The sequence below is a fragment of the Anneissia japonica genome, unplaced genomic scaffold (assembly GCF_011630105.1).
Source record: "Anneissia japonica isolate Jap-2015-1 unplaced genomic scaffold, ASM1163010v1 scaffold288258_len262004_cov172, whole genome shotgun sequence".
Lineage (NCBI taxonomy): Eukaryota > Metazoa > Echinodermata > Crinoidea > Comatulida > Comatulidae > Anneissia > Anneissia japonica.
The window spans coordinates 90,571-109,157 of record NW_022683814.1 but is presented as its reverse complement, the minus strand read 5'-3'; the positions used below and the strand labels follow the sequence as shown (position 1 = coordinate 109,157).

General features: G+C 32.0%; 1 protein-coding gene across 1 annotated transcript in view; it reads right to left on the bottom strand.

Annotated features, from left to right (window-relative positions):
* Positions 1-581: 581 nt before the first annotated feature.
* LOC117102906 overlaps positions 582-18,587 on the bottom strand; it is a 34,691-nt gene continuing 16,685 nt past the window's right edge. The window contains exons 6-8 of the mRNA XM_033243358.1: positions 17,723-17,793; positions 5,152-5,361; positions 582-4,270 (exon numbers count right to left, since the gene is read on the bottom strand). Of these exons, the coding sequence (XP_033099249.1) occupies positions 5,182-5,361; positions 17,723-17,793 (251 nt within the window). The 3' untranslated portion in view covers positions 582-4,270; positions 5,152-5,181. The remainder of the gene's footprint in view (positions 4,271-5,151; positions 5,362-17,722; positions 17,794-18,587) is intronic.

Here is an 18,587-nt window from a genome sequence, read left to right as displayed (position 1 = left end):
AAACCACATGCTTACCATTCTCAGCCAGCCGTGCTTAGCTACACGATTTGCACTGTTGAAGGTTTGTGAAGTGGCTCTCGCTATGTTTCAACCCCAGGTGCGAGTACTTCATGGCTTATACTGTAAATCAAATAAATATTGTGGCCGCCGCTCATCAATACTGATGGTAACATCAGGCCTGATAAACCACGAGATGATAAAGAGATGTTCTCAGTATTGTAATTATATAATGAAACTAGTGAAACCCAACTGAAATTAAAGCAAATCTGATGAATATATCATATAATAATTTTTATGGACAAATTTCTCTATGTTTTGATTAGGTTATTATGACAAAAAAGGCTTTTATTTTTTAGAGGATTTCACAATTGATCTTCTCAAACTAACATTCAATTTTCTAAGCAGCATTTGTTCGGCTTCTATTTTCTTTTCTAGAAAAGCCTAATCACAAACCCATTTTAATTTTGTCTTTAAAAAAAAACAATTCAATAAGGTAGGACACCTATGTTATAAAAAAATAACAGTCAAGAGGTTCTCCAAGCAAAAACACCAGTTACTAATTAATCATATTTTTGTCTCTCTTGGTTGACTTGATTTGGTTTTATTCAGTTTAAAAAAATCTTTAACATTTTTTACAATGGAACATCACAAGAAATACCAGGAAATGTTACCTTATAATTTCAATTAAGACATTATAAAAAATTAACTAAACAACTGCATGTAGAAAATAAGTCTATAATAATTGTTATCTACATTAAAATTAATACATGCATAATATATTAAACTATATTCTGGGATAGCATTAACAAATTATTAATGACAATACAATTCCCAACCGTATAACCCTGTAATTGCTTATAAAAGTTTTGAAACTTGGAAGCTATTTGGAAGTTTCTTGATAACGATTGATGTGTGTCACACATTTGAGGCACGTCATACTGTATCTTCTAAATCCATAACCATTGATTGCTCTGAATGCATTCCTGCCAGAGTTCTGACAAAGCATGCAATATTGCTTTACTTCATACAAAATTTATGTCCCTATAAACATATTAAATTGCACAGAAATAGGATTAAATAACATTCTGCAGGCAAAACAACCTTGAATAACAAATGGAATTATTAAATTCCATAAATAATGCAAAACAAAAACATATTTCTAGTCACTGATAACTCATTGAGTGAACAACAAAACACTGACAACCAACGTTGACTCTGTATTTGAATAAAAAAATATGATACTATTGATATAATTAAAGAAAGGGAAATTAGTTAAAGATGTATTGTGCCATTAAAAACCCATTAAAAATACTAAAATTATCAAAAATCATTTAGAACTGCACTTTATAAGCTAAAGGAAGAGGTGCATTATAAATGCCCATACCAGTACCAGTAAAAATTAATTTAAAATTAATTCACAGCAAAATCATTCTATTAAATTTTAAACAAATAATAATTATAATATACAGCAGAGAGTACTGTCCACTACATTCTATATCCATAGGCTTCATACATCATGGAGGTCTCCATACAGTTTACAAACAATTTATAAATTCTAAAGATATCAAACTTGGTATAGACTTACAGTATTGAAGGCATTCCATAAACATTCTACATTTCAAATTATCTCACTATGATAGGAGTGATAATAATATTATTTTATCCAGGAGTGGTGCCAGAAATTCCCCAATGAGGGGTCCAAGCCCTCCCCACCAGAGAAGCCTAGCAAATTTTGTGTTTAATTATGGGATTCTTTATTTAAAAAAGATAACTTGATAGAAAACAATGCAAGTTAAGAGTGCTGCTACAGCGGGGTACTAACCCCCCCTGACGAAGGTACCAGCCTGTCGGAGATGGCACCACCACTGCAACCTATATGATCGCAATAGTATACAACACCTTGCACATACAGTAGCACTGCTCGCACTAAACAGGTTTAATCCCTAAATTTTACGGCTTATTAAGGCATGATTGAATTGTATTTTCGGCAATTAAAAAAAAAATTCAATGCTTTTAAATAGAATTAATTAAATTTTCCTTTGCCTGTCTAAAAGTTAAAACTATCATGAAGATGGTTACCACAGACGAATCGGTGGTCAAACAGTATCCAGTATTAGCATACACTTCGTGTACTAGCCCCGGAATGTAACTTTCTTCTAGGCTAACCGAACGAAACTGGGTGAGACATTACAATTTAATAGTGATAGATGCAATCTACTTTTTGTTCTATTTTTTCAAATGATTAGGTCAAAATCGGAACATAACACGTATGTTGATTAATTGCATTGCTTAAATTATTTGGTTAAAAATAGAACAAAATATATTGCAAAAGATACAGATTGAATTAGTTATGTATTGAGCAACTTAATTTCTCATTTACTGCATGATGATATACTTTTATACAAAAACAATTAGTTACTGTCACATTATACTTAAGATTTCTGAAAATAATTTAACATTGTCATGCAATAGACATCTGCACTGGCAGTAATTATTTTCATTTCTAGAAAGGATTTATCTTAGAATAATTGTGATTGTAATTTCTTGAATTAATGACCTTTTCCTCAAACAGTACGAGTGACTTAAAGTAATGATGACTTACAGCCATCATTATACTCAGCGATGATATTTCAAATTTGTGAATTATTGTATTATGTAGCACACTTTTAATAGACACTACGGTAACAAGTGAAAATTCATTAATTCACAACTTTTCATACAAACACAGTGCTATTGTTCAGGTGAAATAAAAGTGGAAACGTGAAAGCATGAAAGTATGTAGTACTGTTTGTCTAAAAATGTTCTTCCAGCATTGACCTTTTTCCGGAATGTCAATTAAGCTAAAAAACTGACCTATTAGAAGAGAGCCAGGAATAAGAGCGTGTTCTACAAACGCACATTTATGCGTATATTTTTACACTTCCATTTTGTGGGACCTTACAACAATATCCAAGGAGTGGGCTTAATATTAACTTAATATAACTTTATATTTGAAGGCTTTGGCATATTTCCAGTCACTGATAGTCATAGAGTGAACAACAAAGCACTTGGCAACCAATGTTGACTCTGTACTGTATCTGAAACTTAAAATTTGTTCACCTATCCATGTTTTTAACATCAGTACTGTATATGAAAAAAAAAAATGATACTATTGATATACATTTAAGAGGGGAAATGTATTGTGCCAAAAGAAATACTAAACTTATCAAAAATCATTTTTGAAAATAACTTGCTCATTTTAAAGTAACATAAATACTTGAACATAGAAATTAGTGTACAATATTTTAAAAAAAAAAGGTCACTCATAATTTTTACAGCAAAAAAATTATAAAAACATTTCCACTCACTGTTCTAATCATATTCTAGTATAAAATTTAGGTTAAACTTTGTTTTTTATTCAATATTTCCTATTCTCAAGTTAATTTTAATTTGTATGTTACTGAAAACTGAGCAAGTTAATTTTTTTTAATGATTTTTTTTGTCAATTTTGGGGGACAATACATCTTTAATCAATCCTGAGGTCATTAAGAAACTGTTTCCCTGGATGTAAATTGTTGTTATGATGCCCTGAAGATTGCAAAAAAAACAACTATAATGTCATTTCATCCAATCAAAACTACTATAGTGCACTGTAGAGGTTTTAGTGCAACACTTATTCAGGAGTAGGTCTTATTACTCATTATTGGAATGTTAAAATGGTAATTATGATTTGTAAGTGTATCTGATTTGTTACAGCGTTGGCATTACTTCATTTGTGAGAAAGCAGTTCTTCTGTGGGAAATATACCCCTATATATATAGATATATATATCTCTCTATAATACTGTAATACAATAGTTAAAAAATAATGTTCAATGCTTCTTTGAGAGTGGCAACTATTTTAAGAAATACTTTTCAATCATTTACGAGTATCTCTAAAACCCTAATATATTGGTATCTTACATTTTCATTAAAAAATTCAGTCCTTGTCACCTAATGGTAAATTAAGGCATTTATTGACAAAATTATACTTGTTTTCAAATTTATAAAATATCATTAAATTTAGTGATATTACAAATAAACCACAAAAAAATAACCCCAAAAAATAATCAACAGATCAACAAACAGATCAATTAAACTAAAGACACCCACAAATGACTGGCAACTCACACCCCTGGGCATCTTCCATGCATATTACCCCACCTGATGAAAGCAGCATCGGACCATAGGGCATACAAACTCTCCCAAGCAGGAAGCATCACAGCGAACCCCAGGATACTAGACAAAAACAACTGAGAAAAAACATGGGAAAGATTAAAATTTTAAAAAATAGAATCGTTAACTCAAATTTAGTAGGCCTAAAATTTATACAATTTATGTTGACTCGCCACTAGTCTCAACAGATTGAAACTAATTGCCAGCTTCACAAGGTTGAATACCAGGTCATTTGTGAACACGCTGCCACATGATTTTGAACATTAATAAACAGTGCATCAAGCAATCCAGACAGTTTCAACAATTATCTGCTGATCAACAGTCAATGGAGAAGCATTGCGTTGGGTAAGCACGAAAGAATTCACTGACTTGCTGTCGACATGGACAGAGTCAACGTGAACAGAGCAAAAAAAGTTTTAAAAAAAGTGGGGTTGATGGGAAAATTGTTTAAGTTTAATGACTACCTAACTATTTTCCCTGAATAACACTGTGTGACAATCTATAACCTTTTCCATGAACTTGGTGTGTAGATCTCAAACACACCCTAAGCCGTTTGTGCCCACTGCTCCGACGGTTGTCAGAAGAAAAGATTCCATGGGAACGTGAAACGTGCGCTACCATAGTTTACAAGTGGTAGACAACAGAAAGCTTTCGACATGCATGATGACCATTCTACCTGGCGTCCTACGTTCTCTGCATACGTAGATTTGGCCAAATTCCATCCTAGATTCCAAGTGACCGTAAGAAGTCAACGTTCTCGCATGTGCAGATGACTTTTAGTGACATCATTACGTCCAGGTCTTACTGTCATTGTGCAATTATCAAAAGCTCCCTAATGTCACATCGTCCATCACTAATAGTGTGGAAATGTCAGATGAACAATAACCATTAAGTATAAAAAGCACCCATTAAAATTGTCTTGTCAAAAAAATTCGAACAAATGAAATAGTGTACTTACAAATATGAATGGACGTATGAATTTTTATCTCTAATTTGGAGTGTAGGGACTGCGTGGTTGCTGAGAATTTATTTGCCTCCTCCCCTCCTGAAGCAACCTCTGACGCATTTCTAGAAACCTGGTGAACATCTCTGGAGTTTCGGATTCTAGTACTGGATTCTGGCGGTTATTTCTAGAACGACTTCGCAAATTATACCGAGATGTACTTTCCTGTTTTTTGGGGGTGAAGATAAAGAAAATTCAATTGTCCGTAAAAAAATATTGTCAAAAAGTCTGTGTATAATGCTTAAATACTAAGTTACAAATAATTTAACACTTTACATTCGGACACCAAACGCTAAGTTAAAGGGATCGCACAAGAGGTAAATAAAAGTCTGTAGGCATATTTTTTGTTGTTTAATTTTGTACTTTATGTGACAGTATCCTAGAGCAAAAAGAATTTCTATGTATAATGCTTAGATACTAAAGTTACAAATAATTTAACACTTTACATTCGGACACCAAATGCTAAGTTAAAGGGATCGCACAAGAGGTAAATAAAAGTCTGTAGGCATATTTTTTGTTGTTTAATTTTGTACTTTATGTGACAGTATCCTAGAGCAAAAAGAATTTCTACAGTATGTATAATGCTTAGATACTAAAGTTACAAATAATTTAACACTTTACATTCGGACACCAAACGCTAAGTTAAAGGGATCGCACAAGAGGTAAATAAAAGTCTGTAGGCATATTTTTTGTTGTTTAATTTTGTACTTTATGTGACAGTATCATTTCAATCTGAAATAATGTTCACATACTGTAACAGGATCATATGCAGAATATTTTTACTATGGCTACATGCTACATGACTAATTACTTCAAAACAAAAAATCTGGATGAAAATTTTAGGAAACAAATAAAGTAGATTACAAAAATCTGCACATTATCATGTACAGTACATTATTTATTTTTCAAAACTGTTTCAAATTAAAATTGTTTTTTGTAGAATTTGGGAGTAAATAAACTGTACTGTAGGTGTGTAGATGTTGTTGTCCCTGTACAGTATGCCCTATAGTCAATGATGCATACTTGTTAATATTCACAAATTGTGATAATATGTGTACTGTAAAAAGCGAGCGTCTCCTCGATGGCATTTTAGATTTTAGTCTGCTAACGAGAGTAATTTATTATTATTAGTAGCCCCTTGATGTACTCTATGGGGTATACTGTACATCACAACAGTGAAGTATTGGGGGGATCAAGAGGGGGGAGTTAAAAATCACCTAAAATCACCTTATTTTGCGAATTAGCGCTCTCAACTGATCATCCACTTAACCACTTTAACCTTCGCGCCCCCCCATCAGCCCCCCCATTTCAAGACTTCTAGATACGCCACTGCATCGGTACACTTGTAGTCTATATAGTTTTGTGATGTACTGTACTGTATGGAGTTTGGTGCGTAGAATCCATTAGCCGCCACGATGTACCGTATGGAGCATACAATGCATTGTGATGGAAATGTCAGTGGTCTGCTATTAGCCAACGTGATGTACTGTATACGGAGCATATTGCACATCATGGCGCGAAGAGTAGTAATTTGGTTTATTAGCCACAGTGATGTACTGTATTGAGTATACTGTACATCATGATGTGTAGTAGCTTTCTATTAGCTGTCTGATGTACTGATGCAGTAGGCTTACTGTATATCATAGTGCGTAGGCCTAGTAATCAGTCGGAGAGCCACGTTGGTCACGCATCATTAACTTCATTCATTGTGAGGGCGCATGTCATGGATAATGGCCAAAATTTAACAATTTTTTATGTGTTGAAAATGTGGTTATTTTGGCACTAAATAATATTAAAAAAACATGTTTGAATAACTAAATTATAAGTTTAAATGATGATAAAAACTAAGATCTCGGTTCAATATTTTTTTGGTTTCGAAAAATATCGACCTTTTTAAGGCTTCAATTCAACATACAATTGAAAGCCAAAACTCATTAAATTTCACATTTTCTACACAAGGTACAAACACAAATTTAAAATCTATCATAATATAATTATTAAACTACCCAATAATGTAAACATCTACTATAGTATACAGCATTTGGGATGCAACTGCTACTAATCAAACCATTATGTACCCCACAACCATGGAACTCCATGCCACAACTGAAGATACGGTACTCCGATACCATTGAAAACGGGCTACGTAGGAGGAAACGGGCTACGTAGGAGGAGGACGCGACACCGCAACTGTTGCAGGTCAATGTCTAGGCTATAGCCTACTTCCCAGTTCAAGCCTTCCAGGCTTTATCTAGCCTGCTGCGTACGTGGGCCTGGTGTAGGCTTAGGCATGATGGAGGTTTTATGGTGTCATAAAATATGTAAGGCCCATAAAAAAAATTATTAGTTTATCACCCACTCCCTCATCACTTTTGGGAAAATTCTGATTTTTTCTTTTAAATCAACATATATTTCTCAAACGATCATTTTTTTCTACTTTTTTCACTTGAAAAGCTCAGGATTTCTTGCAAATATGTTTACTGGTACAACAAAAACATATTTTTTATATAAATTTGATTCCAATGTTATGATTTTTATATATTTTTATTAAACTATTAATTTACCAGCAAAAAACGGGGTGGGCTTAGGTTAAAAAAAACAAAACAAAAACCTCCCTTACTCATCAGTTTTATTCTTTGATAGGGTGATAAACTAATAATTTTTTTTAATAGGGCCTAATATTTTGTATTAATTATAACACAACTACACTCTCACACAAAACCACTTCATGACAACTTAAAGAAGTGAGGATTTGAAATAATTAAGGTCCATACTTTTAATTATTAAAATAAAGCTATATCAAAATAATGAATTATATAAATGTTGTTCATGTTTAAATCAATTTGTATAAAAATACTTATTTAAAAATCACCTCATATGAAATGATTCTTATTGTATCAAATTGCAAGCAATTGTACTCACAGAAAATTACAAAAAATTAAAAGGTAGTTACTAAAATATCCACTAATTATATTCTTAATTATACACGTTAACACCCAATTTGGCATTATAAGACTGTTAGTGCCTATTATGTTGTATTTAAACTGTTGCATTTAATATGGCACCCAATTCAATCAAGGGTTCATTAGCATGAAGAAAGTGACCGAAGTAGTTGCTGAAACCGTTGCTAGGGTAAGCAACGATATTGGTTCAATAAAACAGATAATTCTATACTATATTTATGGAACCGGATGAAATTCTTTGAGAATACGGTTTTTTATCCTTTCTACAAGCCATAGAAATATTCAATTGCACTTTAATTTATAAAATAGTACAGTACTATAGTAGCACTATTTTATAAATTCTATGCACTTGATTATGAATTATAAATATAAGAAACAGGAAGGAAGGCACACATTCCTATAGAATAACATTTAATAAATATATTTGGGTTTAAGCAATCAGTCAGTTTTGATCAAGATATAAATAACAGCTGGACTGAAGATTTTACAGTAAAAATGATGAGAAAAATACTGTACAAATGATGGGAAAATGACAAGTTGGGTGATAGTGATTTATGCTTTGCGTAGAATCCAATCAAATCAATCTTCTACATGGCGCCATTCCAACACTCATCGCTCTTGGCCCTGTTCAAGAAAGATTATAAAATAGGTGCGTCTCTTGTGCAGTGACTTTTAAAATCATCAGACACTTCAGGGTGAGTGGGAGTACTGTAAATCTGTTTATTCCCCACAACTATCGGTCATTTTAGAAAATTTTTGATGAAGTATACGATGAAGGAGTTAGTCGAGGACACAGTTCTCTACATATTGGTGTTCCAAGTCTGAAGCTGACTTGCTTTACTTGCCCTTGGGCAAGGGCAAGATAGTTATCCTTGTTGTTTATGTCCACCCACAGAGTATTTAAATTCAGTGCCTGAAAGTTTTGACTGATAATCTGATGCAGACTATTAAAATGTGGCAAAGACAAGCCAAACCAGTCACTCGTCGCAAATCGTGTTTCAGAGAAAATGGCCAAAACATGCTGGAATGTCTAATTTTTAAAAATCTTTTTTATTGCACTAAACTAAACTTTATATATCTACACATCATTTTATGCTGTTATTTTCCCCATTTTCAATGTGAAAACAATACTTTTTAAGGATTTAAAGATAGTTTCTGCATGAGAAATGCCTGAAATCATAAACTATGACAGTGAATTTCTCATATATTGTTCTTTAAACTGTGTGGTTAAAAGCTTGTAACTTCATGAGGAAATGTCCAATTTAAATGATTTTTTTACCATTTTATAGCTATTATTTTACTCTCTAACACTGTATTAATAACTCAAAATCGATTTTTGCGACGAGTGACTGGTTTGGCTTGTCTTTGCCACAAATAGAACCCCAGTATTAGCACAGTAAAAATTGTTTTTTTAACCAATGATTGGGCAATAACATGTTTTTCAAAGAGAATTGTCCTGATGCACCAGCATAACTTGTAATACTAAATTATACAGTATTAATAAAAATAACAGTAAAAGTAATAAATTTGTTAACCAGATTCATTTGACCAAATGTGGGTACTCTTTGCATGTTGTTGATTAAACACACTCGCGTGTCTGATTTTGAAGCTTTTGATTTTGAAGATTTTGAAACAGAAGCAATCAATCAGTATATTTTAAGTAGGAAATGAGTGTAGTATTAAACATAATTTACCCTTCTGCAAGTTGTATTCACCTGAACACAAATTTATAGCAGGAATTCTAATTTGTTGCTGCTTGCTATGTATACATATTGTATGTATGCTATGTGAACATATCAATTTCAGATAAAAAAGTTAAAGGAGCTTTTTTCTCTAGTCATTAGATACAAAATCAATCTGATACAATGTGTAATCTACTGTATAGTTAACAACAGTATAGAAGTGTACAAATTATCTGTAAATACAATAACAGACATTTGATATACAGAAAGATATTCATTTTTGGTTTTTTAAATCAAATGCAATAAATGTACACTCACAAAGGGAACACAAAAGCAAAGATAATAATTTGCATCTAGGGCAATTTAACTTTACAGTTGAACTTGCCCTTAAAGTCAAATAAAAAAAGACACTGAAAAATTGTTTTGATTTAGATAAAATTATACAGACTGTTAATTAATGGAAAACATAACAATTTGACATGTAAAATAAGATCGACTTAGAAATTAATCGACTTAATAGGCAAAGTCAACCTAGGCAAGTATTAGGTATTTGAAACTAAGGCATGTTTTTTTTATGTCAGATTTTGATGAGTTCTGCTTTGGTTATTAACCAGGGTTTTTAAATTTGTAATGTATCAGGGCTGTAAAAAATTTAACTTTTTAGTAAGACCAGGGTCTAGTTGTGAGACCCGGGTCTAGTTGGGCTTAACAAAAATGCTAGCCCAAATTATAAATTTACAATGACATTTTTTAAAGGGTATCTCAGAAATTTACATTCAATGTGATAATAATTATGTAATTTGGTGGACGAATAATGTGGTGGATGATGAGAGTTGCTGGTACCGGGTTACCGGGTAGCACAGACACGAAGGGACCCTTAGGGCCGAAGAAAGTCATTGATCGAGTTCCTAGTCCACATTTCAAGCGCCCTGAGCATCTTACATTAGATAGATTTGTACGCTATATAAAACTACACTATTATTATTATTATTATTTCCCCTTTTAAAAGTTTCTGTTCAGACACTGGAATTTTTGTACCAAAATCACGAAACCCGGTCATAGTGTTCTTTTATTCAATATGCCTGCAGTGAACTTGGGTTCACTTAACATGGCAAATTAGCAATAAGTCATGCTACGTAATTTTGAGCAATCAACTTCTAAAGTAAAAATTTATTTGTTTAAAAATTATGTCTTTATAACATTTCACTAGAGCTACAAAGGGCCAAAAATGGCCTAGTTATGAATTTTCATAATTTAATTATTTATAAGTAATGAAGGTAGAGCAAAATTGGCATAAGTCACGCTGCCAATTTTTGGAGCAATCAATGTATAAAGTATAAATAGCATCAAAACGTCAAAACTATTTGTTAGAAATCATGTCTTTATAACATTTCACCAAATAGGGCCTAGATGTGAATTCTTTTCCTTGTATTTGCCCTTCTGGGCTATGATCTAGGATTGCTATATATGATTTCCCTCACTGTTTTATATGCAATGAATTGATTTATGATGAATATTTAGGAGAGATATACTTCATATAAAGTTGCTTCCATCCTAGTGGTAGATACAGAATCAACCATACACAATGCACAACATCCACTGATCCCTGAGGAGTATTTCTAGTAGGCAAAACTGTTTTTTTAAAGGGCGTCATAGGAGGGCAGTTAAAAAGAATATATAAATTTGTTTTCTTATTTAGCAAATAGTTTTGCCAAAAACATAAAGATGGATGAAAAAATAAAAATAAAATTTTATTGGTGAATGTAAAAAAAATGGGATGGTTAAATATTTAAATTTATATAATGAGGAAGAAATATACATCTTATTTTTCGAGATTTCAAAGCAGTGGTGGGCGTAATAAAAATAAAGAAAAACTTTTAGGCCATGGGATGAAGCTCAAAAGACGTCTAGAAAACGAATTCCGTTCCGATTTTTTCATTATAAAAAATTTAGGCCTACAATAGTTAAGTAATATGTCTTGAATCAAATATAGAAAGTTCGACCAAAATATCTTCTGCAATTTTAAGAAAATTACCGTTTTATTACGTTCCTAGGCTGCTGGTCGTCGGAAAACACACCGCGATACAGCGGTGTAGAAGCGCGTCGCGATCATACCATGAGCTGTCCACTTGCGTCAACTCGCATGAAATCGCGTCATTTTAGGTCAAATCGTGTCAAGTAATGTCGGATTGCGTCAGTACAAGTCAATTCGCGTCAACTTACAGCATAATTATTAATGAGAAATTTCAACAAAAAAACTTATATTATTATTGTAATTGCAATTCTTTGATATTCTTTTCAAAACAATAATTGTGTAACAATTTAAAGAAAATGTATTAGTATTTTGACTTCTTTTGACTCCTGTGGTCTTCCTTTTGACAATGTGTCTGCATGTTCCCTCTATGTGTACTAAAGTACACACTTCATTCTTACAGTATTTTTGCATTCATATTCCTTTTTAAAAATTATTGTATTTATTTTACTTTCAAATTGTAATAAAGGATTAAATGTGGGGAAATTTAAACTTGATGCATTGTTATGATGTGCATGGATGTATATTTGTTTTGTATACTCCGGTTGACACATGTTGGGACACATTTTATTAATAGAAATTGAAATTTAATACTGTAATATGAAAAATTCATATTTATTTCTCAAATATTCTGAGCTTATACAATATATAACTCTATATTTATGTACTGTACACGTGTTATACATCTTAATAAAAGCTTCTCTCGCTCTAGTGAGTCTGTTACTTTTTAAATTTTCTATATAATACTTAATAAATAAATACAGTGAAGCGTTTCACAGTCCTTTGTCGTTGTGTGATTATTCTCATGGTTCTAAAGTTCTCAAGGGTTACACCGTTACATTATACGGTACTTTTTTTTAACTTTTGTACATCATACATAATGAATAAAAATAAATAATGCTTTACATACTCCTGTGTCATTGTGTGTTTAGTCTCATGGTTCTAAGTTCTTACATTTTCATTGGTTACACCACTACCTTATAATTTTTAAAAATTTTCTATAATATACCTGTACAAAATGAATAAAAATAGATAATGCTTTACATACTCCTGTGTCACTGTGTTAAATCTCATGGTTCCAAAGTTCTTACATTCTCATGGGCTACACCATTACATTATACTTTTTAAAGTTTTCTTTATTATACCTGTACAAAATAAATAAAAATAATGCTTTACATACTCCTGTGTCACTGTGTGTTAAGTCTCATGGTTCTGAAGTTCTTACATTTTCAAGGGTCACACGGTTACGTTACCTTTTTTAAATTTTCTATATTATACATAATAATGATGAAATAAGAAACACATCAAATCTCAATCAAACAAATCATCTATGTAAATTTCGTCTAGGTATTCATCGTCTGCAAATTCATTTTTAATTAATTTAATTCATTACTCGTTATTTAATTTTTTTTAAATCTTGTCCGTCATATCGTTCATAAATTCTGTCTCTTATACACATCTAGATGTGTATAAGAGACAGCGGGAAATCCACTCACGAAGCTAAGTGGGGTAGGCCTAGGCCGGGGCCTGCACAGTCAGCACCATTTTTTTAAGGAATAGTTTTAATACATTGTACAATGTGTCTGGGTAAGGTACTGACGGGACTACACTACAGTTGGTAATGATAACTTATCATTGCTATCGATTTCGTGTCGATGTAACGACGATAGCAAACATCCTCGTAATCGTATGTCTTTCCCTCATCCATTCCAAAGAGGCACATCCGTTCCTAGCCTAGTTAAGACACAAGTTTGTCAGCTATAGTTCGGTTATGACTGTCTAAAACTATCCATAATTTGTTACAAGTAACAATCTTCAAGAATCTGGTTGCTGTAACTAGAATTGGAGTTTCATTAGCAATTTCTCGCGGTGAAAACAACACTTTGTATTACAACACTGGCACACTGTCCGCCGCTAGTCGCCATGTTGTTGTTTACTGTTGTTGGCTGTACCACAACACGTGAAGTTATTGTAACAAAATCAATTTAATAGTAGTCTAAAAAATATTATTCTGTAATTAAAATACACATTATATCTAATTATAATTTTTAAATTTTTTAAAGCAGTAATACGAAGTTCGCAAATAATAAACTACGTATCAAAAATACAATATTCGAATGAGTACAGTGACGTTTACAAAATGTCGTGTGCTAATCTAGCGCAAAGAACTTTCAATTTGGTAAGTTTAAACGTCATTTTCTCGTATTTGCAGAAGTTCTGATGGTCGAACTTTTTTTTTATGCTTTTAAATAATATTATAATAATTATCATAATGAGTGAAAGTATTATGAAAATTTCGGAACGGGACTGAACGTTAGGATTTTCACCCCATGGCCTATTTCCCTCTTTTTCTGAAATTTCCATTTTTTTTTTTATAAATATTTTATATTATTGGTGTGCAGCAGATTCGCTAAACAAAGTATAAAAAAAAGTCTCGCTTTATGCGTGGAATTCAGCACTACCAACTTTACACTGAATCATGCACCTTGTTAATACAGTACCTGGATTTATATTCCTGGGTGAAGAGAGGCAGATGCAGATGTATTGTCTTGCCCAAAGACAAAAGTAGTGTGAAATATCAAAATTTTGGTTTGTCTTTTATCAACTTTAATATGATCATTATGCTGATTACAGTACGTACCTTTTAGTTTTCTGTTGAATATATTCATTAATATTATTATTATTTTTGTAATTGCAAACAAAAATTACATCTCTGTTGCCAAATATCAAAACATTTTCAGTCATTTTTATTTTACATAAATTAAAGCAAGTTAAACATAGTTAAACAACAAGCAATTAAGGAGATATGAGATTGTAGGTGAACTATACTGTATTGCTGAGTAGTTAAAAATGACATTTCTGGTCATTGTAGAAAAGATTTTCCATCCATTTAATAGTGAAAGCAACAAGTAGATGTTTGAAAACTCCATTTGGGGCATAAAGCTAAACAAGTTCTTGTAATCTCGAAAGCTCCAAGGAGGGCAGTATAATAGTGGCAGTAGAGTATATTGGGCTCTAACGGCTGCCCATACAAAAAAGTTCTATTAATTAATCAATAAGCCTAGTGATTCTATTACCAACAATCTTTATTTTGGAATTTTAAGCCTTTTTTATGTAAAATTATTATTACTCCCAGCATGTCAGACAACTATACAGAGCTGTAGATAAAATAAAATTTTAGTACAGGTTTGAAACTTGTGAAAAGTTTCAGATAAACGTTAATATCATGCGCTTCTAGCATGCAAGTATAGCTGATTCAGTATTTAATACAATTCTATGTCTCATGTTTATTGTACAGTTGTATTTAAAAATAATTGTAATAGTTTACAATATGAGTCGACAGTTCTATTGTACCACCATGACTGTTGTTCTGTCGTGTGACTGACTATAGAATTGCAGAAAATCAGGTCAGCATTTTTTGTTTGTTTCTTTTTTAATTTTTTCAACAAGTTACTTCTTGCTCATGTTACAAATGGAAGAAATAAAACTTTAGAAATTAAAATTTTAGAACATACATTAATAAAGACATTGACCAAAATCAGCCATAGATCTGTATGGATATTGGTTCATGATATAGGTTTTGTTTCTTTCAAAATCAATTTAATTTGACTTACACTAGTCTCTAAAAAATTAAACAATATATTGCAAAAATCTAAGCTCATTCTGAAGGATGAGAGATCCATTAAGTGCATTAAATGGCCAATCTGTGCAGAAATTATGGGCTTACAAAGGATTATTTATGGATCTATAATCAGAAAACACAATAAATAATAGAAGACTATACACTGTTCCCCCGAGGATCGCTTGTAGAATAAAGGCCAGAAATGGTTTGGGGCGCGAGTCTAAAAATATCGTCATCATCACGTAATGTCATAGAAAATAAAAGGATCCGTAAAGTGGGCTGGCATTTGAATGTGAAATGGTTTGGGGCTCGAGTTGAAAGATATTGTGTGTGTCACAGTATTACGTAAAATCATATAATATGAAAGAAGCCGAAAAGTGGGTTGGTATTTCAATGACCTGAAAACAATATAATCAGGAAATTAGATCATGCGAACACTAGATATCTGTAGATTAGGATACCGTCAGTCTAGTACTGTCAAACAAATTTAAAAATTGCTGAAGCCTGACCACTGGTAGAGCACTATTCATAGTCATTGTTTATATACTAACAGCACATTATGTACATTTCAATGATTTAGATTTGACAAACATATTAAAAAAACAAAGGGAACACACACATAAAACCTTCTACGTGAATCTATAATACAATGAATTTGTATTTTAATATACATAAAATCCTTGATTTGCTGTCAGAAATGTATGAGTTATGCAAAAACAAAGACACATTAAATTGAAACATTTTGAGCTAAAAGCCAAACACATTGAGCGAGCCAAATGGCCGAGCGGTTAAGGTTGCGGAATGGTGGTCTATATCATGCAGTTTTTTAAAGCTCATTTATCATGCTTCCCTTTACTGACAGGCCTACCTCTAATTAAAGAGCCCTCCAATTAAAGACCACTTTTAGTGTATATTTTCATTATTTGAATTAGAGACCAAACCAAAGACCATTGAAACTCATAAAAGTGGTCTTTAATTGGAGAGAGACCATTAATTCTAAAATTTAACACTTGGAATACATGGCAGAGGGATCACCCACCACATTAAAACTGGAAGTCAAACTTAAAACCATAGCACACAAATAATGTCAGACATGTATGTACAAAACATTAATTCAAACTATAGTACAGAATCGGCATCGCTTTTAAAAATATGTAGTAATGTAAAAAAAAAGCAGAGAATTAATATCTCGGGCAATTTAACTTATATTTTAAACTAAAGCATGGCCAAAAAACAAAAAAATCTTGTGTTGACAACCAAATTTTGGGAAAATCCAAAAAATGGGTAGGTCCGTAGGAAAAGTTTATTTTTTTTAATACCAATAATGTGTTCATGCCTAAAAAGTAGAAAACACACAAAAATACACAAAAGACCATTTTTATTGAAGAGCAAAACGATTGAATAACAGTATTGCATCACCTACCATCCAGGAAGATAGGCCTATTCCAGCCTTTTTAACTCATTGAAAAAAAATGTTCACTGTATAGTCAAAACAGAAGAAAAATAATGAAATAAAATTCTGAACCTCAATTTCAGGCATGGCCAATGCAATATTTTTTTTTTTTTGGTTTGGCCTAATGATAGTTCATGAAATCAGATTTTGATGAGTAGTTCTTTGGTTGTTTTCCAGGGTTTTAAAGTCCATAATATATGCTGGAAAACATTTAACATTATTTGGAGTTTCATTTTAATCAGGTTTTCTTTTAATTAAAGACCACCTCCAATGAACAACCACTATTCAGTAGTCTCATAATAACAAATGGCTTTTATCTTTTTTTATTCTAATTTGAGAATAAAGAACATGGGAACCCCAGTGTTGTATTTTGAAAGGTGGATGTTCTTGTTTAGTGTATAGACAATGAACGACTATTACACGCAACATACAATCAACACGTTTATTCAACACAATCGGTACATACGTTCTGTGTACGTTCAGCTATTCTCACATAGCGAGAGCGTGTAGTGATAAATGCTGCCCTCAATATACTACACCCAGTCTCAAAAGTGGTTTTTAATTGGAGGGAGATCTGCATTTACTAAAACAGTTTAATGTATATTTTATCTACACAACTAAAATGCTTTTTTTTTAACTTGAAAATGTACTTGTTGCTATTTCTTTATTGGACGAACAAAAAATTTAATCTGAATCTGATTTAATTTTTTTTCCTATTAAATTTGTATGAATTACAATACATGAACAATTTAAAATTTCAATCGAAAAACTTACCGGAGTTGGATAATTTCTCATGGAGCTTGTCTTCTTTCCAGAAATGAAGTTACTTGTTTCAGAAACAAAATCTAAAAAAATGAAGATACATTCTTGAATTATTAAAAACTATGATGAAATACAATTGCGGTGAGCCAAATTGAATTTGTGGAATAAAGAAAGAATTGAATTGAATCGAATAAGTCATTACAATAACCAAACTATAATTCCTATCATTAATAATAATCATATTTATTGTTCAACTAAACTAAACCTTAAAATAGATTGGGTAAATTATTAACAGTATATAAATTGTATTTAATCACTATCTTGTTTTATACATTTTAGTCTGTTCATTTTCTTTTTGGTTTAATTTTTTTTTCTTATGTTGTTGCTAAGCGCCTCAAGGTTATGACAACGCGAGATGCTATATAAATCCGGAATTACTATTATTATTTTTATTATTATTATTGTTACATGTATTAATATAAAATTTGATGAAAAGAGCATACACATAGCTATTTTTATTGAAGAGATTAATTTTTCCATTAGTGCTTCTATTAATATTGTGATCACACAATTCTCATACTACACATGTTGTAGGAGCAGTTTAGCACAGCGTTTGCAGTTCTGCTCCTTCTCAACCATGAGGTCGAAGGTTCAATCCCTTTGCTGTGTATTTCACTTATGGCCTTAGGCAAGGCACTTTACCTACGGTAGTCTCTCTCGACCCAGGAGTACAAGTGGGTACCTAGTATGTTCAAACACAAAATGCACTGACGTATACAGCTGCAACATTATGGAATTCTCCCCAGAGACCTGAGTAAGTGTTCCATATGTGCCTGATCCAATGACCGGTTGGGGGGTGGGGTAATAATGTTAAGCG